Source organism: Haliotis cracherodii, unplaced genomic scaffold (genome assembly GCF_022045235.1).
Source record: "Haliotis cracherodii isolate W230 unplaced genomic scaffold, xgHalCrac1.p SCAF_2, whole genome shotgun sequence".
Lineage (NCBI taxonomy): Eukaryota > Metazoa > Mollusca > Gastropoda > Lepetellida > Haliotidae > Haliotis > Haliotis cracherodii.
In genome coordinates, this window is record NW_027266275.1 from 33,833,510 (window position 1) to 33,860,912 (window position 27,403).

Here is a 27,403-nt window from a genome sequence, read left to right on the forward strand (position 1 = left end):
GATAATAATTAGTGTGAAAGAAACTAGACCTAATTTGTTTGTCAAACGCATTTTCTTGCACGTTTCTATGCGTATCATTAAGCGATTTTATGTTCTTATGACAACGTTACCTGACAGTGATTCAACTGAGATTTACATGTTGTGCATTGCAGAGTATGGGCAAGTCGTTAACGTTTGAACAATCAGTGATGGAAGCTATAGACTATCACAAGAGACACAAATGCAAGGACCCTATTTGCGAGACCCAGCTGTGGAAGGTTCGGCATGAGCTGGATCTGGCGATGCTCAAAGTCGACATACTACAGAGACAGCTATCGTAAGTGCATTGTTTCATCATAACCAAAGGGGCATGGACGGCCCAATCGTATAAGGCGCCGCAAAGCGCTCGGTAGAGTTGCGTTACTTAGAGGTGCAAGAAACCTATAGCATGACCTCGATCGAATACTAGGTTGGTCAACGCATTACCGTGTAGGTTTCCTAAGTTTCACAGTTTGAGCTTTTTTCCTACATCAAGCTGAAAGTTCATGAAGTAAATTAAATACTGGTAAACGGAACTCACTCATTCTCTTATCGTGGACATATCCCCATATTATGAACGAAACAGCTTGAGCAGAACATAAAATTCTCATACCTTCCATAATACATTTCATTTCTGTTGTAACCACGTTATCTAAGCTTTCCATAAGTCAAATATCCAAACTCTGAGTTCTTTGATATGTCTTATGTCTGTATTAAATATGAGCACAATTTGGAAAGATGACAGTCTTCGTTAGAAAGAAATTATTCCCAGCTTCAGATAGCTGTAGAAAGTTGTGGAATGAAAGCTTTGTGTTCATTGATAGAACTTTTGGATTTGTTCCTCATTTTTTAAGTGTTCCGGAACTCTGTAAACTATCCCAAGCATGTGTGTTATAAATGAACCTGTTTCCTTGCTCACGTTCCTTTATTTGATAAACACGTTTCATTATTGCTACATCAGAGAACAAAGCTTTAGAGGTGCCTCTCCATCACACTGTTATTGATCTTTGCATGAAAACGATGGCCTTTAAACAAGTTTATCCACTGGGCTTAATGCTTTAATTCAAGTCGCACGTTGTAGACAATAGATGGCATTCCTCCCACAGGAGGACATCTATCGTTATTTAAGGTTTTACTATTTTCAACGAAGTCTTTGTATTTCGTGCGTCGTCGATATCTTGAAATTCAAAACCCCACTCCAAATGAGTCACAACTAGTCGCTTAAGTTATCATCGCAATTAAACGATAACTGATATATCATGTTTAGGTGTTTCCCGAAGAAAGAGACACTATTGAATTTCCCATGGGAATTCTGATAGTCTTGGTCAGGGTATGATCGCTGTGGAGGATCAACAGCCTGCGTGGGGAGGGTCAAGACAATCAGGGCCTTGTCATCAACAGTCCAATGCAAAAGGGAGGCAAGGTTTTACCCTGGAACCATTTGCTTAATTGTTTAGCTTAACTCAATCAATCACGTACTCCGCTTTAATCAAATACCATCGTATCCAGTTTTCAATGTTTGGTTTCAAGGTGGCCCTTATCTTGTCATTTTAGGCTGGAGACTGGTGGACGGGGTGAAGATGGGGCAGGAATATGGAGATACGACCCCGAAGCCACGCGTCAGCACAACGGCATTTCCCGGCGCCGAGCCAAGGATCGGGTAGAGCCAATAGGTGGAGAACTGGCCAAAATCGAGCCATTACTGTTGGCACATCCATCAGAAGAGGATCCACCTATTGAAGTGATGGCAGAGGCCAACACCTTGGCCTCGCCATCATCGGGCACTGACGGTGACAGTGGAGATAGGGACACGCCCAAAAAGTCCCGGCGTCTCGATGGCAAATACTACTTTGGAGTTGAAGATAACGTTGAGATGGAGAGCGCGTTTTAAACGTTGTTTCTGAAGTCACTACCTGCTGAATGTGGCAATCTGTGCTCCAGTTATATAATAACCATACAGATATTCATCATGTAACACTGATAAAACATGGAATCGTGAAAGCAGCATGGTTCCAGTACTATGCTTGTAGGTGATCTAACACTGCTAAAACGCTTACGGCTGGTCCTGATTGTGCCAGAGGACTACTAATTGTACTGGATTCAGCGGTGAAAGAAGCAATGCCAAAATAACATAACGTTTGATCTATGCAACAGTTCCCAGCATGATATTCCGAGTGGTAGTGGTTCACAACAGTATTAACCCCTCGTGTACATGATGTTACGTCTACTTACCTAAAACATACAACAACACCAGTAGAGCTCATAAGATAAATACCAAGTTTCGGAATAGATATGCGACAGGAGATATGGATGCATTGTAAGTACTCACAAACGAGATAAGTATTATTATAGCTCATATTGCTCAACTTCCCATCACATGATTCCTTCCATGGCCCAAATAATATGTAGAAGAGCCTCTTCCAAATGCATTTTTGTATAATAGCTTGTTGTTGCGTTCTTGTGTCCAGAACAATACAATAAGCTGATCATGACTCGAAACCAGCTTCAGTGATGCTTGATATAATACACCAGAATGATGGTCTTGAGTGAGTTGTTGAAGACACCACGACCATATTATTTCTGCAATTAAGTATGATGCAGAACATGATACAGAGGGAGACGACTGGATTGTAGTGTGAACCTACTTCAGAGAGCTGACCTTGTCTTGTATTGCCAGAGAGTTCACTATTGTGTTGCCGTATATGCATGTTCTAAAACAGACATATTGCTACATGTATATTGTATAGGTTTGGTCGCTGTGTCCGTTAAAATATGTACTATTTTACTTACCAAATCACACACCTTTGCTGTATGCTGCCTTGTATCTTTGCTATTTGAAAGCCTACTGTATATTGATTAACTGCTTACTGAAGGCATTCTTGACTTTTTTAAGAACAACCCTTCTTTGGAAATGCTTCATCTACATTAATGTTCTCGACGTATATAGTGTTTATAGGTTCACATTTTTTCGACACACTTTGATCACAGCACCTTATACCCTATATAACCTAAATGCGATTCTTCTCCGATAAGTCAATTTTGCATCATGACAATCGAATGACCACGGCATCTATCATACACGTTTTGGTTTGTCAATACAGCTGCCATGTATGAAACCCTAAGTGTATGTATTGATATGGCAACATTATTTTGTTGTTTATGTACGGTATTCATCATGCAATTTGTCTGCAAAAGTTTTAATCTACTATATCACAACCATACTACTCAAAACAAGTTAAAGAACACCCATAATTGAAAGCCTGTGTTGCAATACCCGCCAGCTATGACAGATTTATTTTAGTCATATGAAAAATAGGGCGTTTTTTAACTTCTTTTGGGTGGTCTTTGACGATATCAAACAGTATGTGTATCCAGGTGTAAAGTTAGTGAGTGAGTTTGGTTTAACGCCGCTTTTAACAGTATTGCAGTTATATCGCGGCGTGTCAGCTTAATGTGGGAGGAAAACCCCAAGCTATGCAGGTCTTAGACGTTTACCACTTCGGTGAAACCGACGAACACGGGTATAGTGCTGACAAACCTAGAAACATAATCGGCGAACAGGGATTCGAACCCACAATCACAGGTTTCTGGCGTTCCCAAGGGACGCAACTCTGCACAGCGAATCGCGGCGCCTTAGACGACTGGGCCACCCGTGCCCCCCAGGTGTAAAGAACCTGCTCAATGTTGTAGTGATCGTATGAACGATGTAACGTACAAAGGGAGATAATCCTAGTTTAGGTGCTGACGCTGTAATGGTGTGAGTAACATGTGAACTTTTCATCTGCATAGCAGTTTATATAGTGGCGTAGGTTTGTTGTATAATGCATTATATACGTCATATAGTTATATCAAGAACTGCATTGCAATATGATATTACACACGCGATTCATTCAGCCTGGAAATGGGTTTCTACACTAGTTTAGATGTGTTTGTTTGAGTATTGACAAAACACGTTTACCTTCAGGAATAGCAATAATATGGAACTTCACCCCTAGGGTTTTACTGCCCGACCTGTGAACGTTCAAATAGGCCATTAGTTGATTGCAAGAAATAACGAGAAGGCACTGACGTGATCATCGATAGATATATGGAGGACCTTCTGAGGCCATAGGGTATTTCCATTAAAATATATTTAGAGTACATTTATTTTTCAAAAAGACACGTTGACAATCCATGTCTGAAACATACTATCCCCAATAGCGGTATCTATAAGGAAGTTGTTCCTTTGTCGGCCTTATTAACAATTAACATTGCTGGCATATACACAAACGGACAATGTCTTTTTTGTAAATCCAAGCAATAGTAATTTGTGTATGTATACACAGCAGTTATATTCATAGCAAAAACAAATAAATAATGTTGCATAATTCAAGAACTCATATTCATATAGTCAAGATTGTACAATATTACACAATGTTTTCAATTATCCTAACAATTCAATAACTGTACAGTATATAAAACTATATATATTTCATAATTTCAGTGTGACATTTTTTATTGATCGTTTTCTTTATGAAGTCGTTGCATTGCCCCTCGGATGGCAAGTGGTGGTCGTGAATTTTTCATTTTCAATTTCTTATATACCTTTTATAATGTATATCTTTGATATGAAGCATTAATATCGAGTGTCATGAGATACATTTCATTTTGAAGTATTTAAATCTTAATAAGTTTAAAATGACGGCGTATAATATTTTGTAAGCTGCCGCTATTCCATATGTATCTCATACGTGTTCATATAGACACGCGATATATTTCTTCATGAATGAAGTTGTTGATTTTGTCTTTTCATTCGATACTATGATGATACATATAATATCATCTCTCTCCTTTCATATGTATTGAGTACTCGTCTTTTGGATTCAAGTATTTTAATTTCATTTTGAACATTAGTACGATTGTACAAAAGAAGTACAACATTTTGATTGATACAACTATTGTAAATTAATTATGTTGATTATTGTCATTACGTTTCTAATATATTTGTGATCATGGCACGATTTCTCATTTTTATGTGTGTAGGTATTAGACTTTGAGTTTCGAGTATCGCAACTTATGTGTAAGTGTTTTATACAAGAGTTGGTCAGTTGCTGTCTAGCTCAATACCGAAGTCCTTGTATGGCTGCTGATTTGGTTTGTTGCATAATATGTGTGTGCTGTGACATAATCATAAACCATGTAAGTATGGTATAATTGCCCCTATTATTAGATACCCATGTACTTCTCCCATGACCAGATCCATCGCATTTTAACTGAAACATTTGCAAGTTTGTGAATGAACCAGCATGTAAATAGTTATGTTAAACGTTCAGTGTTTAAACTTCATGATTCGGAGAAAGGTCCAAACCGCCGATGGGATTTTACGATTGAAATGTTTCTAGATTTTTAGCGTTTGTAAACACTAATGTTGTGTTAAGAATTCATTTCTCTGAAAATGAAAATTGTGAGGTTTGTTTAACTGAATTTTAACAGGTCCTTGTGCAGGTGTGTGAACAGATGGACATGCATTAATTGTTAAAAAGAAATATCAGATTGGATCATTGAGGATGTTTTATTGACAAACATATTATTTTAATTGTGTGTTCTATATCTGTGCAAATATAATGTAACATCATGTTATCTCAAGTAATTGTGATATGTTTTGACGTGTCATCGTCGATGTGAATATTTTGGGAGCAATATAATGGAAACACTTTGTCTCAAAACCTGACATCCATAAAATATCCAAGAATTATATGGCAAATCCACATGCTCATTGCGATTGTCACTGTACAGTATTTGAACGTCGACTGTAGATAAAATTACATGTTATATTGTGCTGTATGATTTAAATATAGGTGTTCCAAAGGGGAAATATTTCAGGTAGTGTAGAACTTCAATTGAAACTAATGTTTGTATTGTCCAATGGTGCTGTTTCAGAACAGAACAAATAATGGTATGAGAACCATACTTGAGCAAGACTGAAGCTCACCAGAATGACACACTGTACAGGGAGCAGTCCATTTTCTGTCACTTCTAGCCATTATTCATGCTTTTTTCTCATCTAGTTAATAGTTCGCTGTTCCGTTGTCTTATACCCGTAGTTATCTTCTTATATATAGGCTATTCTATGATTGACCATACTACCAATTGAGGCACGTTATAAAAGGTCTGTGCGAATGTCAGTGCACATTCTCAGTTCAAGCACCTTTGATTGGATGGTTGTTTTACATACCTACTAGAGTTAGCATTGTACATAAGCCTGAGGCACTATACGCTGTTTATATGAATAAAGTTATTGTTAACATGACCGTTTGTCTTTCGTATTTATATGAAATGAGAAAAAAGCATGACTGGACGATAACGCAATTGGAATGGATCTACCTGCCTTTGGTAGGTCTTGATGAGGTCTTTAAAACTTATAGCTGGAGTGGCTGTTGGCCAAATCGTTTTAGGCACCGCAATACGCTGTGTAGAGTTGCGTCCCTTAGACGTGCCAGGAACCTTCGGTTCGAATTACAGGTTTGCTTCACCGCTTCGCCCTGAATTATGTTTCGAGGTTCGTCAGTACCATACCGACGCTTGTGAGTTTAAACGTGGTAAACGTAGATCTTGGCTTCCTTCACGTCAAGGGGGCACGTCGTGGGGTCACTGAAGTAATGTTTAAGGCGTGTTAGACAAAAAATGATTCATTTACTCATCGTGACCAGAACATGTGTCCACACACTGGAAGAGAAACCACATTGACTCTAACCTAACCCGTGTCGCAAATATGTGTTCAGAAGAAATATGTCAATATGTTTCTCAGTTTAAGTGACCCTTGTTTAAGCGACAAATTTGTTGTAGACAGGTGGCAGGAGTAGAGTAGTAGTCATCTGGTTCGCAGTTACAGGCTAACAAGAACGGATGGATGCGATTAACGTTCAATCGATATATTTTCTCAGAGTTATCCCCCTTTGACTGAATTTTCAGTATTGATATACTGATATTGAAGGTGTGCGCATGTGGCTAGAATCGTATTCCCGACATCTGTGACATTCTCATCGACACACAACCTTGAACAATAATAACGAGTTTTTTGGTAGCAAACGTCACATACATTTGAACAGATTCGCTGGTTCACTAGCCCATTCCATTTCATGGTCGGATTGTTACATATTAGTGAGAACATGTGTACGTGAACTAATTGCTAAAAGCCGCAGTCAGCAAGCTTGCGGCTGTATCAATGCAGCCAGTGTGTATACAAAACCTGTGATCGAGGGCATGATCAACGAAGTCGATGAAGTAATTTATCCTGCATCCCATCCATTGCAGCCTCTATAATGCTAGGATACTCGGGAAGGTAGAAATGAATAATATGTAGCCACAATTTCACATGTTCGTCAAATACACGTGAAAGGTCCGATGCAAGATGTATAGTTTGCAAATCAGCGGAATTTAGGCGGCGGCGGAAATGAGGATCTTTACTCGCGAGAATTTGTACCTGGTATCATTACTATATAGTAGTGATCCATAAATACATGCTCATGATATATTCGGAATCGTACGACAGAGTCTGTTTGATGCAGAGATTTCTATTGGATATGGAGAGGGTGTTGTCGCTTTATTCACCTTCTATCCTGCCCAACACAGAAACACAAAGCGTGAGGGCTGAGAATATAAAAGGAATGCATACGGATATGTTGGCAGGAGTAACAAAATGATTAATTTCGCTTCAAATATATCCCTCAATGCAGTGGAATCTTCCCTTTTCCAGTTCCCCTTTGATTAATGAGCATATCATGGCATATCAGCTTCATGTGGGAGGGGTGCGTGAGTTGGATTTACGCCACTTTGAACAGTATTCCTGTCACGGTGTGTCAGCTTAATGTGGAAGGAAAGCCCAAAGTGATGCAGGTGCTGATACATTTAGGTCGAATCTGTGGATTCGAACCCACAATCATTTGTTTCTGGTATTCAAAACACTGAATTGCAGCTACCCCAGCCAGCGAAGGACATATTAAATGATCAATGAAAAAGGACCATGGGAAATTGAATCGTATTAACAGAAGGCAAGCTCGTACAAAAACAACGCTTTATATTGGATAATCTTTATTAATAAAGTATCTCTATGGACCAATATTAATATGTATTTACAGTCATTATAGGTAGTCTAAAAGATGTGGCGATTTGTCGATCAAACACAGAATATAGACACGGCGATAGCATGGAGGGAAAGATGGTGTAACCAAGCAGAAGGGTTATATACACTGGGGGAGATCAGAAGACGCCAGAGGAAGAAACAGAAACAATGCTTTGGCAAAAATGGACATGTCAGCATGACAGCAGGCTGGTCATGCTGGCGAACAAATGGCATGATAGTGAGATGAAGGGTTCAGCTTTTATAAATGAGTGATGGCACACTTTTGCAGTTTCACTGAACTATGACAATCACATCTTTGTCATCGCAGTTCCAATCAGCTTGACCGTGAAGTGTACCGTACTGAGAAAAGTATACACATCTGAAATGAAATACATTGTCTTACTTCCAAACAGAATTGATATTGTGTTCGTGGCCTAGGACAGAACAGTCCTTATTGAGCAACACATACAAACACTGTAAACCAAATAGAAAACAATGTCTTTCGAAACATTTCGGAATTGCAAGATCCTTCAATTTGTCTGAACGCACACCTCTTGAAGTTGTTTCATCCATCGTCTATTGAGGAGTTACACGCCCCTACTGGTGTTTGTAGATACTACTGTTGGCTGGAAGAGGTCTAATATCGTTGTTGACTACCATTTCACAAACTAGAATACATCACGGCATAGAGAGTTGCATAGATGTTCATTGCCGTGATCACAAGATTGACACACAAGGTGACCCAGAGCTCCAGACTGTGGTCATCCTTTTGGAAGCATTTCACGTTGATGCCACAGCGCGTTATGTTGATTGTCATGAACTAATATCACATTCACATAGTGATCTCATAGTGATTTCATATGGTGATCTCAAGGTGATCTCATATATTGATCGCATATTGATCTCATACAGTGATCTCATTCAGGGCTCTCATAGTGATATTATATAGTAATCGCACATGGATCTCGTACAGTGCTCTCATATAGAGATCTCATTCGGGTTCATAGTGGTCTCATAAAGTGGTCTCATAGGGATTTCACACATACACGTTTAATGCACGTTTCGAAACAATGCAAAATAACCCAGAAGCACCAACACATGCAGTGGTTCGGGTATATTGCATACAGTTAAAACATATCATCAAGAAAAGAGTCGCTCCTGTCCACGTGGTAACGATTGCTCCTGTCCAAAAGGTAACGATGCTGTATGTCCACTTGGTAATGGTGCCTTATCTCCACATGATAACGATGGCTCACATCAACATGGTAAGGATGACTCACGTCCACATTTTAACGATGGCCTGAGGCCACATAGTTAGGGTTGTTCACATCAACAGGGTAAAGGCTGCTCATGACCACATGGTTCGGCGTCTCACACAACAACATGGCAACATCCGCTCATGTCCTCATGGTAATGGCGACTTATGGCCACATGATAACGATGTTATACGTCCATATAGTAACGGTTGTTCACATCAACACGGTAACGGTGGCTCACATCAAAATGGTAACGGCCTCTCAAGTCCACGCAGTTACGGTGGCTCACATCAACATGGCAACGTAGAACCGCCAACACTGTGGTTGGGGCATATCGACGTAAACAGTCATAAAACATCCATCTCTTCATACCTCCATGTATAACACCTTTGAACAACATATCATCTATGGTATCCAAAAGTTGATGATGATGCACACATCCCCTGAATCACACTGTCATCCTTCTAGAATGATCATCGTCAGAACACACTTTCTGTATCATTCACGCCCATATAACATTTCCCATCATGATAGCGCACTCTGTTGGACAAAGCTTGTATTTCTAGATTTTCATTCTCACTCATTGCAGTCGTGTAGCTAGGCGACCGTCTAAACTGTGCCCTGCCATTTGGTGAACCTCCCCCATCTGATCTCCCATCTTCACTGCCGTAGCACGTGAGCCGCTCCCCAAGGGCCTGCGTTGGGTCAAAATTATCTCGGTCTCTATGTCTTGCATTCTGCCCTGGAATACCATTTGGCTGTCGTGGTCGATCAGGGTTATACCGCCAGTGAGAATTACCGTCTTCTATTGACGTATCTGTTCTTGCCCTGAAGAACAAGAAAAACGTTATGTTTGTTTTCAGTGTTACGGGTAAATGAACCGTCACACATAATTTAGAATGACAAAGATACAAGTAATCACAACAGTCGAAACATATGCAATGATATCAGCTGCAGAAACTTAAAATGGTTAAAAGTCAAAATTGCTCCGTCCATTTATAATAGTTTTCATTTTGTTTAAAGTTGTGTGGTGAGTTAGGCTCTACGCCGCTTTAAGGAATATTCCAACAATATCACGGCGTGGGATATCAGATTGACTTCAAACAATGTACCCATGTCGGGAATCGAACTTGGGCATACAGCGTAACGAGCAATCTAAATGTCATTGTAAAACCTGGAATGTTTATCAATCCTACTTTTGCAAAGGAGCATTTACAAAATCAGCTATAATGTGAGTTGCATGGTGCTGTGGAACACCATTCATCCACACTGTATCCTTCGATGTGCGATTACCAAGTTTAAATGTTAACGGATGAGCGAAGTTTGTATGGAGATGTAGCAATCGCATGAATATGGTGTTGTTCATCTTGTTGCAATATGTCAGTCACATCATTTCGGGACATGAAAATGCTCCTCACAAATCCTATCTAGACAACTGTAAGAAATAATAGGTTTAAAAAAAGTATTGGTAGAATATTGGCATCAAGGTTTTAAACCATAAAAAAAACATCACTGATTAGGAAAAATATTGTTGCCAATTTATCCACGAACTATTTTGTCGGCCATCTTGAATTTCAAAACAGGATACCGGAATGGTATGTAGCAACGTAAAGAGTATAAAAGACATTTGATTTGATATCTATCATGCCTATGTGTCACAGTATCACAGACTGCTATATTTGGAAATATGACCGATATCGGATGTGAATTGGCGGTCATTTTGAAATCAAAGATGGCCGCTACAATTGCGGAAACAGGCAAAATCATTTAAATTTCCTAAATCAGTGATGTTTCGTGATGATGTTTTATACTGCTACCAAGATTCTACCCAAAGATATTGTTTTATTTCGTTAGCCAATATACAGACAGTGTCCTAACAAAACAACGGATAATGTGACGGTGATAATGTAACGCAGTAATGCCCCTTAAGCTTCTTCATGTACAGCCGCCTCCAACAGTAATAATCCTTAAGGGATGTCATGATTTTCTGCGTCCGGACTGGCATGACCATTACGGTTAAAGTCATGACAGTTATTGCAGTTATTATTTTTAAAATTTTAGGATATATACTGAACAAAAAGGTGAGGGATTATGAATATTTTGGACCATTTTTTGGTAAAGACTGAGCACACAATTTCCTAAAACTATCTCTAAAAATATTCGTGATCCGTAAAGTGTTTTGTTCAATATATATCAGAGTTAAAGTTAGTTCGCTTCATCGAGGAAACACACATACCCAATATTATTTTGTAAATTATCGATTTTGAGTAGAGCTAGATCGAGCTCATGTTTTATCTTCCACAGCTGTGTTTCACACACAGGATCAGTGCACTTGGTTCTTCTGTGGAGGTTGATGGCTTCGATGACAGACGCTTCGAACGTCAACGACTTCCCCATGCTCTGAAAATACATAGAAGGATCAGTTTTGTTGGACGCAAATGGTCTGAGGGATCATTGTTCGTGCTGTATTTAGAACACCCACGTCAGACATAAGACTTAATTCATATTCGCTGTACGAAAACACATTGTCCTTGAATGTACGGTTACCTTAACTGAAAGGTGATGCTCAACGACATAACGGTAAACAAAATGCTTACATAAAACCAACTTTTTAGGGTTGTGTTTTGGTTATAATGGCTACCTAACGGTTAATTACTTTACAAAACGAATGGGTTAACCAAGTAGCTTTGAATCGCGTGTCAGTTTAATAAGGAAGGAACACCAACATGAACTCAGATCGTAGACATGTTCCACTTTTGTGAAACTACGGCCACGGGTAGGTTGCTGACAGACCAGTGATCATTATCCGCACGAAATGATCACATTTCAATCAGATCTTAGTGCTCTCTACCGCTACACAAAGTTATGTTGGCATCTCATTGCAGATAACGTCAGATCAGCCTTGACTGAATCCACGATGAGAATATCAGCAAAGGGCCGCAACTCTGAATCACTGAATCTTGGAGGCTTATGTCCCTTTAACCATAAATCTGCACCACGTTCCCTACAGAGGACAGGTTTGCCTCAAATCTTAGTTAGTTAGTTATGTCTTATGCATATCCGATCAGAATGAGCGGTTAATATTTGCTTGAACGAGGCTGGTTTAATAAACTGAACGTATACACCCTTGTTTGATGTTGACTAAAAATGAAGCAAACACGAAATGATTATTTGATTGTGATGTATTTGATACGGGTATCATACGTGATATTACATGCATCATATCAATGGGTATCAAACAACAGGTGATGTGCACAAGCGTATGCTTCCTTCGGCCAAGCAGTTTAGAAGAAAGAACAAATACAGTAAACTACGGTTATAACGAACTCAAGGGACCACTAATTTTAGTTTATAATAACCGCACTTCGTTATAAACATATATACAGCATATATACCGGGACTAAATGACCGGGACTAAAAAATAAGTTAGTTATATCGGTCAGTTCGTTATAAGCGTGTTCGTTATAAACGTAGTTTACTGCAAGTGTGAGATGAGTGAGTGAGTTTGGTTTTCGCCGAATTAAGCAATATTCCAGTAATATCTCGGCGGGGGACACCAGAAATGGGCTTCACACATTGTACCCATGTCGGGAATCGAACCCGGGTTTTCGGTGTGACGAGCGAACGCTTTAATCACAAAGCTACCCGACCGTCCTAATTCTAAGATGAACCTACCAGACTGACTAAGGTGCAGCAACCACATGTGTCCCACTTCTTCAGACTCTTCCGACCGAACCTAAAGTAGCAATGTTCCAGCATGAGAAGTATAGCACCGAGCACCATGCCGCCGGCGAGAAGGATGAAGGCGCTGGTGAAGTTGAGGATGCCGAGGGTGTGGCTTGAGACGCCAGTCTTCTCCTTCTTCTGACACGCCCCAGCCAGCCAGAACTTCTGTAGTCGCTCCATTTCACCTTAATGTAAGTCAAGGTTCGTGATAGTTATACGCACTAGCGGAGAAAATGAACTCTGTCCGTATAAACATTTCATTACAGAAAAGTATTTGTAATTTCGAGACAATCTGTAAATCATTTGGACTTACATTAATCAGAGCTCTAACTATACACGAAACTGTTGGGTTTAATAAACTTAATTTCAAACACCAAAATGCATTTAGACTACATGAACATGACGCAGCCGGGAATGGAACCACCGAGGTGGTCGACAAAAATATGGACACAGTATTGCTCGAGACATAATTCAGTACCGTTCCTGGTGAATCTACAATGCCTCACCTCCTTCCTGCAAATCCAGTAACACTTTGTTGACTTTGTTAATCCAGTGTGAACCTTTGGGAAACGCAACCCCGTATCCTGTCATCGCGTACCAGCTTTTGCCCACAGTGATCAGGCGACATTCTTCGTCTTTCCCGGCGTAATACTCCAGAACAGTGGCATCATAGATGAAAGCATGGATATCCCTGAAGAAGAGTGTTGGCCTTGCTTAATTAGATACTAAACTACTACTCACGAGAAAATCCGTGAATTCATTTTAGTAGTTCCGAGCCTGATGGACTTTCAACATTAATCCACGAGTTGCCAGCAGCTATGGGTTCTTCTATACATACATTGCCTAAAGTCATTTGTTGCTGAGAAAATGTAGAAAATATGTGTTTCCTGCTAACGAACTGAATATATTGGGGGGGGGGGGGGGGGGGGGGGCGACATCTGTGACATGGCTGACGTTATAATTAATAATTTGCCACAAAGATATATTGATATTCCATTTTTATTATTTGAACCCACGATCAAAGTTCATGGCACAAATAGGAAACACATAATTCTGTATTCAAAATGACTGATAGAAAAGTGCAAGGGAACATTTTTTCACTATAGTTGATGAATTGCGATGAGTCAAGTAAAAACATTTAATATAATCATATGTGACAAGTAATATGTCAAACAAACTCTTTCTTTAAAATAATTTCTTTGAATTCCAAAACTATATTATGTAATTACGGTTTGTGTATTGTTTAACGTCCACTCAGCAATATTCCAGCTATATGACGGCGGTCTGTAAATAATCGATTCTGGGCCAGACAATCCAGTGATTGACATCATGAGCATCGATCCAAGCAATTGGGATACGATGACATGCAACAACCAAGTCAACGAGCCTGACAACCCGATCCCGTTGGTCGCCTCTCTGGACAAACATTGGTTTGAGGACCAATTCTAACCCGGAACCTTCATGGGACTGTCAACGACAGTAAACGTACTGTTTCTTAAGAGCTTTTATTCCCTCGTCCACAGTAGGCAGGTTGAACTTCCTCATGTAGTTGTATATGTCTTTGTGGTTGTTCTTGATGTTGGTCTCGGTGCTGCCGTTGGGGATGGTGGCGTACTTGAACGGAGGCTTCATTGCCTGCGGGTTCTTCAGCTGGAATCATATATTATACATTCACGAGAAGGTTAATATGTTGTAACCTACCATTAGGCCAAATACGCATACCACATGGGAACGAAACTAAATCATAGCTATATTCAGATATGTATAACTAATCCTTAAATATGCGAAGGAACAAGCACAATAGTTCTGAAAAGACAGCAATGCAGGAGAGTGGATTTTTACGAAATTTATTCGCCCTGTCGTTGGAGGAGAAACCTGATTTATCTCACCAATATTTAATGCTTGCAGAAAATGCTATAGCAATTATTTGGATATATATTATCTGGCATGGACACTCATTTCATAATATTCTTGTGAGCGTTTATCCTATCCGCTATGCTTGATACTTTTTAGCCCTATGTAAATAATACTCAATTAACCGGCATTCAGGTCACTGTGATGAAACATGCATATATGTATAGTGCTGTCTGACATACCTAAATGTTCATAATTTACAAGTAACAAAACAGGGAGAAATTGTTCATACGAATATACTGTGGATCCCTTCAACGGCATTCAATATTGTGGTAATTAACCTATGTTTTGTCATGTCCTTCACAGTTAATCCAACAAATTGTACGACCTAATTTTTGACAGGTTATGAAGTTATCCGGTAAAGCCTCCGTAGCCAAAATGGGAAGGTTTCCGGAAGGTTTCCAGCAAAAGGAAACCAGACGTTTCCTGCCTAAGATCATGATTTGGGCACCGGAGCGCGCACCCACGCTGAGCGAATATATAACACAATATGTAATGCAGCGCTGAGCGAAGAATTTGGCCTCGAGGAATATGCAAAATTTAATGTTATCCATTTGATATGTTATGGTCATAGACACTGTGAAGCGAGATCAAATAGTCAATGTTCATTCATGAAGCTATTAAAGTAACAGCCAAATAATTTTATTCATCTCTATATATTATCATATCTCCTATATGTTATTCTATGAATATGCTTAAAGAAATCAAGTTTGTTTTACCTTCTTCGACATGCGAAAGAAACAAACGAAAAATACAATTTTAGACCGTCTGACCGTTAGCTTACCACCAACACATTCCATGAGTATGCATGCTTGAATACATTCCGACACGAAGGTAAAGCCCTAATGAAATTAGCATTGAGCATTGCCTCCCTTAAGTGTCTCGTATGCCTGATAATATTATTATACACCCTCGTCGTCTGGATTTCCAAATAAAAGTTATCGTATACCTAGCTCCCATACCAACAGTGCCAAACCCGTCTGGAACTGTCTTATCACTTTACAACGTAACACGTTAGACGTGGTCCTGGCTGCACTGTCTACAGAAGACTTGATATACACGTTTCGTAATATCTGTCAACATTGGCACGTCGTTGTTTAAAGGTCTTGCAGCTGTCGTCATGAAACCATCATATAACACGTTAATCAGAACATATGCTACAGTATGCATTCTGTTTAACAACCTATCCATCTCATTGCACGGGCGGTAGCATGACCCAGTCATCTAAAGCGCCCAAATTCAGTATGCAGAGTTGCGTTCCTTAGGCATGCCAAAATCCTACGACCGTGGATTCGAATCTAATTTCGCCCTAATATACGTTTGTCAGAACCATACTCTTGCTGATGTGTTCGGCAAAGTTGTTAACTTCGAAGACCTTTATCACACTGGGATATAACTGACATATTGTTCAAAACGATGTTCAACCAAAACCAAGAGTCTCCAGGTGATGACATACAACCACCCACCCCAAAAAATAAATTAAAAACTTAAAACCCCAAACCATCACAAGGCACCAGTTCAATACTAGACCGATCTGTTTGGCAAGTGTAAAGTAAAATAGATATCCAAAGAATTGTTATAGCATTTTCTACAAGCAGAAAAATATGGTGGGAGAAATCGTGTTTCAAGAGTAAATAATAGCTCCAAGATTTTCAGCGTTTGTTTTATACGAGATGCTAAATTATCTATCAGCAAGAATGTTTCAATGCAAAATTTTGTAATAAACGGCATATTGTACATGGGTACCAGTTTTTGAAGGTTCGAATAGCAGTATATATTCCCAACACCCAATGCATTTAACGAGCTTAGGACACCTAGAAAAACGCACATTATGTTTATCTACAAGTTATGTGTATCTGCTGTAGAACTTGTTTGGGATGTATTTGACTGATCTATGCATGAACATTGTCTCATACTTCAAAGAATACTGAATATAGCAGTCCTTTAATGTAATGTATGTGGTCACTGTTTCTGATTTCCTCACGTTAGTACCCTGTGTTCCATGCTTTCTTAAATTGTTAGTTGATTGTAGTTCTTGATTGTTACGCTAGGTTGTCATCAACTGATGTTAAATTTTTAAGTTCAACGCTTAAACTCCCTTATCCAATCTTTATCGGGAGAGCATGATTGGGTGGCTTGGCTGATAGGTGGTAAAGAACCACGATTGCGTGGACTGTTGCTCATGCAATCATTCCCGGGTTTTCCTTCCTCTGTTATTTGCATACTGCCATTGGGGTACGATGACACACGTTCAGCCAGCTCATTAATGTCATCTTTAGTTTTACAGTGTTACATTCTGGAGCACTTCATTGTTTGCATACACACCCTCCAATCCTGGATACCGGACAGATCATAGTACTCCTCCTTGGTGATCATGAAGGCTGCCAGGTTGGCAGTGTAGCTGGCCAGGAACACAAGCGCAAACAGAGCCCACAGGTTGGCCAAGAACCTGCTGGAGACGCCCCTTGGAGTGTCTGTGGAAACTGCGGCACTGAATAGCATGGCCCATATTAGCCAGAACGACCGGAATAGAGAAAACCTGTGGTCTAGAAGAAAAACAATAAATGTGGAGTACAAGTGTCCTCACTACAGGAAAGAACATCCAGTTATTAAATCAAATGTTTCTCGAACATGATTATTCTGAAATTGGTTGGACATTTCTTTAGTTAATATAATATATATTGCAGATATATAATTAAATCAACAATTACCTTATAACGTTAATTTGCAAGGCATGGGTGCGTTGTGCATACTGTATTTTATGAATGGAATATGCCATACAAATTATCTCTGACATTTCCATGCCCGAGAAACATTTTGCTTTACTCTGTAACAGAAACTATGCCAAATACAAGGGTTTTCCAAAATAGTCTTCGACATACACACAGCACAAATCCTGATCTAAACCGTTTTTGACATCCATCTTTACCTGAATTGGTTTCAATGGAAGACCGGTTGCACTGAAACATAATTCACTGACATAAGAAGTCACCCTCTGTATCTCTCGGGCTAGCACTTCGGTAAACCTACACTGACCCCTAGATCCATGATCGTGGTTCTCGCAATCTCAAATTACTCGGGGGGCACGGGGGGAGGGGGGGGGGGGGGGGGGGAGGGGGGCAGTCGTCATAGGCGTCGCGATTCGCTGAGTTGGGTCCCTTGGGCACGCCAGAAACCTATGATTGTGGGTTCGAATCCCGGTTCGCCACGATTATAGATTTGTCAGCACCATACCCGTGCTCGTGGGTTTCACTGAAGTGGTAAATGTCTGCATCACTTCGGGCTTTCCTCCCACATTAAGCTGACACGTGTGATATGACTGGAATACTGTTAAAAGCGGCGTTAAACCCAACTCACTCACTCACTCACTAACTCAAATTACCCGCCCTCGACTTCCATTTGCCAAATCTATTCCCTCCGCTACAAGGTCTAACGTACCAGTAAGAATGCGACTTACAAACCAGCCTCAGTGTTGGGTTGGCTGATTGATTGTGATCGAGTTTGCGAGAAATTCGACATTTTTAAAAACTGACTAACACGCCAAAGAAAGCCCCCAATTTTTTTTTGACGAAAAGGATGTCTTCATGTCCATCAAAACTGTCGGTGGCTTTGATTTCTAGGTAATACGAGATATCTCCCTTACATTTTCCCTTATGTTGACTTTTGATTGAAAATCAAGAGCGGGTAATTTCCGATCGCAAGAACCACGGGAATGATACAGGGGTTAGAGTAGCTTTACCGAAATGCGAACCCTGGAGATATTGAGGATGCTCAGAAGTGTCCCTTAATACTAATGACGATCGCAGAAAGCGTAATACACACCGTGAAACCAATATTAACCATCTATAAAATGTTCATATTGTACTGCACTAGAATTATGACGAGCTTTGGCTTATGCTTTAAAATCAATAAACCCTGTTAAAAATGTCATCACACATATTAATCAATACGGCAAATCACAACCGTACAGTCTGTCACAATACAGAATTCGAAGCCTTCTCATATTAACATCATGTTAGTTTGACTATCAGTACACTTGATGCATTAGCCACTAATATAAGAAAGCAGCTTTCGTATGCATTGCGGCACTAGTTTCAAATTGGCGACTTCCATTCCAGACTATGCTTTAAAAAGTATTTCGAAATAGTCATACAGTCTGTAATAGTAGTTTTGTGTTAAACTTTGGAAGTTGCATGATTAGAAAACATATTCTGCTAACAATGTAACACAACAATATGAATATTTCCTTTTAAGATACTACTTAATTTCGTTTATCTGACATTCTCGTTAATCCGACATAATCAAATGCAACCAACAATGTCGGATTAACGGAACTTGACTGTATATAATGCCTCACATGAACATTCTTTCAATATTTCTACATCTCTGTTGGATGTTTCATATTTCACTGAATTTCATAACGTAGATAAAAAGTATAATGTGTACTCCTATACACTAACCATTTCAATGATTTACTCCAATTCGGCATATATGACCTCATAGGAAATAAAGTTAACGACACACGCAGACTGCTGTTAGGTATACGTATTATATTACATAAAAATTAGTTTGGTCGATTGACAAAACATTACGTAAAACGGTTTAAACGTGACTTCAAGTTCTGATCTCGATGGTTTTGGGCTCCACAATGACAGTTTTACATTTATGTATTGTTTCTGATGAAAAGTGTTAAATAAAAAATGTTTACAAAATTATTTTCGGCCAATTAGAAATATTTTGAAATAATTTCAAAACTTTTAGTTGTAGGGCTATGAAGGACTAAGTTGTAATGATCAAAAGGTCAAACCTATTCATATTAGCCCCTTTATGTGTAGGTATCGAATTTCCTTGTTGTATGATGCCTCTGCTTTTTATTAAAAGTGAAACGTGATGCACATTATGGTAATTTTAGGGTAAGTTAATGAGGACGCTTTCAGCAGTCTTCGAGGATGAAGGCCTCATGAATTGCACCCAATTGAAAAAAAGCCCGAGTTTGGCTTGGCGAAGTCCAAAATGGACATTTCTAGAAATATGATACAATACAATACAAATATAATATAATAAAGAACAATGCAATCAGTATATCCAATAACCAGGTGTAAACAGTCAGAATACAACACCACAACCAGGTGGACTTGACAGGTGGGGAAACACGGACATTGTGCTCAATTAACTGTTATGTTTCTCTGTGGCTATTCCCGATAGCTTCCGAGGACCTCACTTGTATAGTGAGAGCCGAATAAATTAGTATCGGGTCCCGATTACATGGATCGTTGCAGTAACTGGTTTTCCTAACTGCGGCGTTAAAAACCATTCGCTTACTACTCTCTGCTGTTACCTCAGTACAAAGTCAGCTGGAATTGTAAGTGAAATCTCTTAACGCGTTTGTTGGCTGTTAATTAAATAATTATAAACGCTGGCAAATCTGTGCATTTTCCAAATTAACCCGAGTGCGAAGTCAGCAATAGCTGGATGCGCTCGTAAAATCTCTCATGAATTTGACCTAGGCCCACAGCCCGTGACGCCACTGCTGACGATTTACCTCAGTTACCTCTCATTGTGGTCAATCCTTGGTTCAACCCATATGGGCTCAGCCACTCGAATATGAAAATAGATGCCCCAGTTGCGTGAACACTGAACACGAGAATTAAGCACCAAGATGGGTAGTCGTAAGGTTCTGAAAGCCAGAAACAGAACACCATAAAATCAACGAAACGATCTTTAGGAGGAGGAGGAGTATGGTGAAATGCTTTGTAAGGATAATAATCGTGAGTTTGAACGAAGAGGGTGAAGTTGGGAGTGTTTGGTGACGTATGAACTACAATACCTTTGTGTGTATGGTGTACGTCACTTGCACTTAACTCTGGATCCATGACACTCAGATGTCTCAAATACAAACTTCTTCCCAAAAGTATAGGATCGACAGTCGAAATTAAAACATAAAATGAATTCAATTCTATTATCTATGGTGTGAATGAAAGATGTATCAGGACTGTTGAATATATGTATTTTATGAAAACAAAACCAATCTAGGTTTATATAAGAGCCTGTACCAGCTCTAGCGGCTATTCCACATGAAACTCAGCATCAGAAAAAAGGTTTTTGTTTGATATTGAAAAAGGAAAATGTATTGTGGAATAAAAGATTTGACAGACTATATGTTAGTCATGGGGAACGTCTTGTCTGGTACATGTAGGTGTCTTGACTACAAAAAAATGTCGAGGCTGATACATATAATCAGCCTTGAAGGAGAACGGTAATAGGTATTGACTCAGCTTATTATTTTGTCTATGTATTCAAAAGTGAATACAGTGTATCGACAAATTATAGGTTGAAGAACAATCGAGTAAATTCAATCACTTGGATATTAGCATTTCGAAGATATACATAAGTTCTAAATTACACGACTCGTGGTTTTTCGACCCTATTGGCGTTTTTCCTTGTATGATCCAGAGTTAAGGGCAAGATTTTAAAAATATAGCGATAGATCCAGATAATGCAGTGAAGACCCTTCCAAAAGAAGCCAAACAATAGACACATTTAAGACCAACAACACCATGTAGATGGCTGTCCAGGTTACCTGGGCTACGTTCCCTGTGCACAGTAAATGCAGGATTGGCAGGGGTGTACCTCTCAAAGAAGTACAGCCCAATTGCCACTGCATGAATATTTATCAGTACGATAAATACCCATGATGCAACATCAAATGGTTCTGAAATGCAAGTCGAGTAAGTTAATAGCAGGTCGTCTTCTTCTCCGGGACTGGCTATTTGCAAGAAAAATACTCTGATTTCATGAATATAGATACAGAAAAAATACAGATACAGATGTTATGTGTTAGAGTATGTGCATCACAAAACGCAAATACTTTAAAAATTTAGTTAAAAACATTTTTATTTTGGTTTGGGTGAGTTATATGTACAAAAGTAAGCACGGTATTGTATGTATAATGACCCTTCTATGCTAACAGTAACACAAAACGGTACACAGCACTAAATGTGGACGTGAAGCTATAGTGTGTCGAAAAAGCTGATTTTAGAATCAATGAGATTTAAGGAAGCATTTAACTTAATACGTATTTCAACATGAGCAAGGTGAGTGTCTTAGGGTATATGGATAAAAACAGTCCGAACATATGGTAAAAAATGTGTTGTTATATGTTCACAGCATGCATGTCTTGAAATGAAGTCTAGTTCTAATCCATGTGAACATCTCTAATAATTTCCGTAACAATTTCTTTACAATTAGTAATATACCTTAGTGCTAACTAATTGATTTTGACGACCTCACTGAGCTTGTTATATCCGGACCTTAAACACAAACATGAGACCGACCATTGTTTGTTTTTCATGAGTGGGGAGCTGTCCTGTTTTGAAAATGATAATTTGTTCCAGGAAATACAGGCACAACTAATTTTGCCTCGGGTTTTGAAAAAAACATGTTTCGCTGGACATTCTTGACGTCATGTCTTGAGTTGTGAAACATAAAAATTGTTGGGCTCCTCCTTCTATAAAAACAAAACAAACAAAAAAATCATGTGTCTTTAAGCAGTGACCGAAGATATATCTTGACTCTAACAATACCTCACCCTCACTCCCTACCATGCCAAATTAGTATTTGTAAGGTTAACTTTACGAACACTGGACGTCTTATATATACTTTTTGATGTATAGTTCGTAAACACAAACATAGAATTCCTTGGTTTCAAACTAATTCTGAAAGTGGGAGTATGGCCTTGAACAAGTGATAAATTAACGACTGTTATAGTCACCAATCGTTATTTCCACTACAAACTATCTGTTGAGGTTTGTGTTTCATCACTTTCTAGAGATACCTGATAACAGATAAGACACTGTGAAATGATAGTGTTCAGAGAGTTTTCTAAATAACTCTTGTAGTCTTCAACACTTCACATCGACTTGAACTCGAACTGCCTAACCGAAATTGCATGTTGAATTCTGTTGGTTCGTTTTGAAATAGTCAAAGCAGTTCGTTGTTACAAAAAACTTGCAAATGTAAATTTCTGAAAATACCACCTTGAATAATTGATTCCTTCGTTGCATACAAACTGGATATTTCGATTTTCGGGAAACATTAATCCTTTCTACAGTAGCTACTGACACTCTAGAAGCCCTTTCCCTCGTCACCGATTCCATGCCCACCCTCCCCTCTTCCAACCACTCTCTCCTGCTCACCGAGGAACGCTGTGGGGGATATGGCCCCTTCCCTGATGGATACGATGATCGTGATGCCAGTCTCCAGGAACGGCACTGAGAAGTCCACTGCAGAGTTCCTCTCCGGTGTAATCTTCAGCGACGTGATGACCATATCGGCCTTCTGATCCGTCAGTGCCTTGATCAGACCGTTCCACTCCCCAGTGACCTGGAGGCAACCATATAAACACTGATATTAGCTGATTGCAAAATGTTTTTGTCGAGGATGATTATTAATTTGAATATACATATTTGTAATAACAATATGCTTGAAGTGTTTCGATAATGTGCGTGTGTTTTATTTATTCAGGTCATGCTAAAGTAAATGGAATGTGTCATGTATATGTATCTGTTCATGAGTGAGTGAAGATCTTAAATATTTTAATAATACCACGTGAGTCAGCTAATTTAGGTTATGGAAGTGAAAGAGAAAGCCACGAGCACGTAAATGGTCCTTGGTGATCAAACTTCCAAATCAAGGCGAATCTGGTATTTCTTGAAACACGGCAACTTGCAACATGGCAATGTGCCTCAACAAGTGGCTTTTACTATTCGGTACCACAGAAAAATTATTTGTATATGTATATATTAAATTTGTGTCCAAATATTTTTTTCTGCGGTAGCAAATGGTTATAACCACTCGTTGGGGCACATGCATAGATTCACTGGATAATCTGAAAGATAAAGTGTGTTAAGGGTCCTCCAAATTAAACAAGTCTCCTCCTTTCCGAGAAAATAATAGACTGCTTAAAGAAGTGACAAAAATAATTTTCTCTGACACCAAATACTTTTGATGACATCTCTCCAGCAGTAACTTGGATATTTTACCTTCGTTGTATCAGTAAAGCGGTGTAGTGAGTGTGTAACGCCGCTTTTAACAATATTCCAGTTATATCACGGCGTGTCAGCTAAATGTGGGAGGAAAGTCCGAAGTGATGCTGGTCTCAGACGTTTACCACGGTAAAACCCACGTGCACGGGTATGGTGCTGACAAACCCAGGAACATAATCGGGGCGAACCGGTATTCGAATCCAGAATCAAAGTTTCTGGCGTGCCCAAGGGACGCCGCTTTGCACAGCGAATCGCGGCGCCTTAGAAGACTGGGCCACCCGTGCCCCCAGCAAAGATGTGTAACTTTGTATTGGCATGATTACGTACAAGAGTTGACTGACCAGAGCGGATGAGGTATCGGTTGTACACTACTTACGCTATTTATGGCTCCCCACTGACCGTCGTCAACTTCGAACAGATGGTAGTCAAAGTCCAGTTGTTGACTGAGATCGATAAGAAGGTCGATGCTGAGACCATTACAGCATTTCTCCACCGTGGTGTTGCTGAGTCTGTAAGAGTCAGTACGTTCAAGTCGTGCATGATGCCTATTGTTTTAACATGGACATTTACAACAATAGTGTCATGATTTAAACTGTATTTGCAAATAGCAATACCATGTGGCATACATGAAATCAACATTATTCAAAAGGATATATAAATATATATCTTTATCAGACAAGGGATATACAGCTTTTTTATTATTGAAGATGTATGTGTTCTGCTGTTTTCAGTAACATTGCTTCTTCATCAAATCATCAAAACAGGCATGAGAGTTACTTTCTGTTATGTTTTCAGCATTACTGGTGATGTTTTTCATGTCGGTTCATACAACATTTTATATCGAACTCGTGGTTCCCCGAACAGATATTCCACGAAACATTAGATCAATGTACGACTATACAAACGATCCTGTGGAATGGTAGCACTACGTCCCATTTGGACACAATGATCTGTCATGCTTCGCCAGTATCACCATTGAGTTCTTGGACAGATGATATGCTCTGCGGCTATTTTTATTTCTTTATTTTCAGGAATTCGAAGCATCAGTTATTTGATGAACTCACTTTCTCTTCTTCTCGTCCCTGTTAAAGATGTCACAGCGCACGGCTCCCAGCTGACACTTGCCGTCGTCATTGGGCTCCCCGTACATCACATACGGTTCTTCCTTCAGGGTGGCGATACGGACAAACGGGCGATCTGGTTTGCCGGCAGGGGGTGATGCTGCCTCCCCTGGCCACGTGATGTCTTGCATGACCAATCCCTCTTTTGTCCATTTGCCTACCTAAGGACAAGACAGAGAAAGATATTCTAGAAGTACGTAATAGAATATGTACTCTACGACACGTATAAGAGGCTTTAAAGTTATAAACTCTCTGTTGTGTCTCATTTATTATTGCGTGCCTTATGTTAAAAGAGATTTAAATAATATTTATTTTAAAAGACGTTTACAGTGAATCATTATCATAAATACCTCATGATGGGGTGCGTCACTTTTATTATGAAGTACGCTATATAACCGCGGTAAGTTAATTTATTATGGATCATAATGGTGCACACTTACTAGCCTATCAAATATGCCGTACGCAAAATGTTTCTTGTTCTTTGTTAAACTTTTATGACACATCAATTGCTGATTTCCTTTGCGGAGTTCGGTATACAAATTACCTGTCATTAGCGACTCAAGGACGGGTAACTCTATATATCGCGGTGTAACTATTTTATGACGTGATACGTGTAGATTATGTGGTTTACGTCACTTCCTGTTTGGGATTATGCACAATCAGTATGCATGCGACCTAGGTTGAGTCAAGGGACATCGTCCAAACAAATGTGTTCTTATCTAACCAATTTCCAATGGAGGTAGAGGTAATTCCACTTCAAAAACTTCTAGAAACCATCATAACAGCAGCTTACGTGTATACCAACCAGTAGCTGAGACGTACCGCAACGAGTCCTGTATTCGATCAAGGGATGGGATATCGCACTTAGATTTGCATAAGTAAACAGTCGACAGCGGCCATGGATTACGAGATGTACCGATACCGCGATAATATAGAGCCCGCGATAATATACAATCATACAAGTGAGTGAGTGAGTATGGTTTAACGCCGCTTTTAGCAGTATTCCAGCATTATCACAGCGGGTGACACCAGAGATGAGCTACACACATTGTACCCATGTCGGGAATCGAACCTGGGTCTTCGGAGTGACGAGCGAACGCTTTAACCACTAGGCTACTCGACCGCCCCTACAGTCATATCAAACAGAGATTATCCATTTTGATGAGTGGCTTAGCACTTTGTTCAGCAGATTGCAGTTACATCACGGTGTGTCAGTTTGATGCTGGAGCGAAGGCTAACTGATCATGACAACATTTACCCCCTTGGTGACACCCAGGACCACGAGTATGGTGCAAACTTAACAAGCATCATAACGGGACGAGATTGGGATTTGATGACCGAATTCAGTGAAGTCTGAAAACCAGATATTACTGATCGAAGGCCTTACAGTCCTTTTATATAATTAGTTAGTCACCTTTAAAGTGTCGTCACACTGTTGCATTATTCACTTATATTTTTTACAAATTCAAAGGTATTGCCTCTGGCACTTACGCGTTTGTTTGTTTTTTAAATGAACTATAATCAATATAAGATGGATGACCATATTGACCAAATAACATCCGAGAATAAATGAAATCACAGAAAATGAGGTCACAGATGGTACAATGTGTAAATGTACGTTGTATGTACAATTGTCAACAGTTTTTAATTGATGTGAAGACTCAACAAAGCGTAATGGGTAACATGTTGCACGGTGTCCCAGAATACTGAACACGATACAGTGTAGTGAGTATCACAGATATTATTGATTGTTCGAAATGAAATACACAAGCACATCGTTTCACAATCATGCGAGCTTTTCAGTCTAATTTGAAAGCCTTTCCTGTTTGCATGTGGTCCTGCGATGCCGCTGTAGGCTGGTAGTTATATGCGGGAAAAGGTCGATTTGTCGAGACAGGGGGCATGAATAGCCAAATCGTCTAAGGCGCCGCTATTCGCTGTGCAGAGTTGCGTCCCTTGTGCACACCAGAAACCTGTGATTCAGGGTTCAAATCCCGGTTCGACCCGATTAAGATTCTAGGTTTTTCAGCACCTCACCCGTCCACGTGGATTTCACCAAAGTGGTTAACGTCTGAGGCCTGTATCACTTCGGGCTTTCCTCCCACAATAAGCTGACATATAACTGGAATACTGTTCAAAGCGACGTTAAACCCTACTGACTCACTCACTCACTCGTCGTCATGCAAACATATCCTTCATCATAACGATATAACCCATTGTACA

General features: G+C 39.6%; 2 protein-coding genes across 6 annotated transcripts in view; one reads left to right on the forward strand and one right to left on the reverse strand.

Moving 5' to 3' along the window:
- Positions 1-6,272, forward strand: part of LOC139468013 (glutamate receptor ionotropic, NMDA 2B-like) — a 191,463-nt gene extending 185,191 nt beyond the window's left edge. For all 3 annotated transcript variants that reach the window (XM_071249664.1, XM_071249663.1, XM_071249665.1), the window contains 2 exons: positions 153-316; positions 1,573-6,272. In XM_071249664.1, the coding sequence (XP_071105765.1) occupies positions 153-316; positions 1,573-1,909 (501 nt within the window). In that variant the 3' untranslated portion in view covers positions 1,910-6,272. The remainder of the gene's footprint in view (positions 1-152; positions 317-1,572) is intronic.
- Positions 6,273-8,116: 1,844 nt separating this feature from the next.
- LOC139468014 (glutamate receptor ionotropic, NMDA 2A-like) overlaps positions 8,117-27,403 on the reverse strand; it is a 200,111-nt gene continuing 180,824 nt past the window's right edge. For all 3 annotated transcript variants that reach the window (XM_071249667.1, XM_071249668.1, XM_071249669.1), the window contains 10 exons: positions 25,124-25,341; positions 24,436-24,568; positions 23,211-23,397; positions 20,567-20,692; positions 17,341-17,561; positions 14,591-14,751; positions 13,608-13,792; positions 13,051-13,286; positions 11,612-11,775; positions 8,117-10,203 (listed from right to left, as the gene is read on the reverse strand). In XM_071249667.1, coding sequence (XP_071105768.1) covers positions 9,855-10,203; positions 11,612-11,775; positions 13,051-13,286; positions 13,608-13,792; positions 14,591-14,751; positions 17,341-17,561; positions 20,567-20,692; positions 23,211-23,397; positions 24,436-24,568; positions 25,124-25,341 — 1,980 coding nt within the window. In that variant the 3' untranslated portion in view covers positions 8,117-9,854. The remainder of the gene's footprint in view (positions 10,204-11,611; positions 11,776-13,050; positions 13,287-13,607; positions 13,793-14,590; positions 14,752-17,340; positions 17,562-20,566; positions 20,693-23,210; positions 23,398-24,435; positions 24,569-25,123; positions 25,342-27,403) is intronic.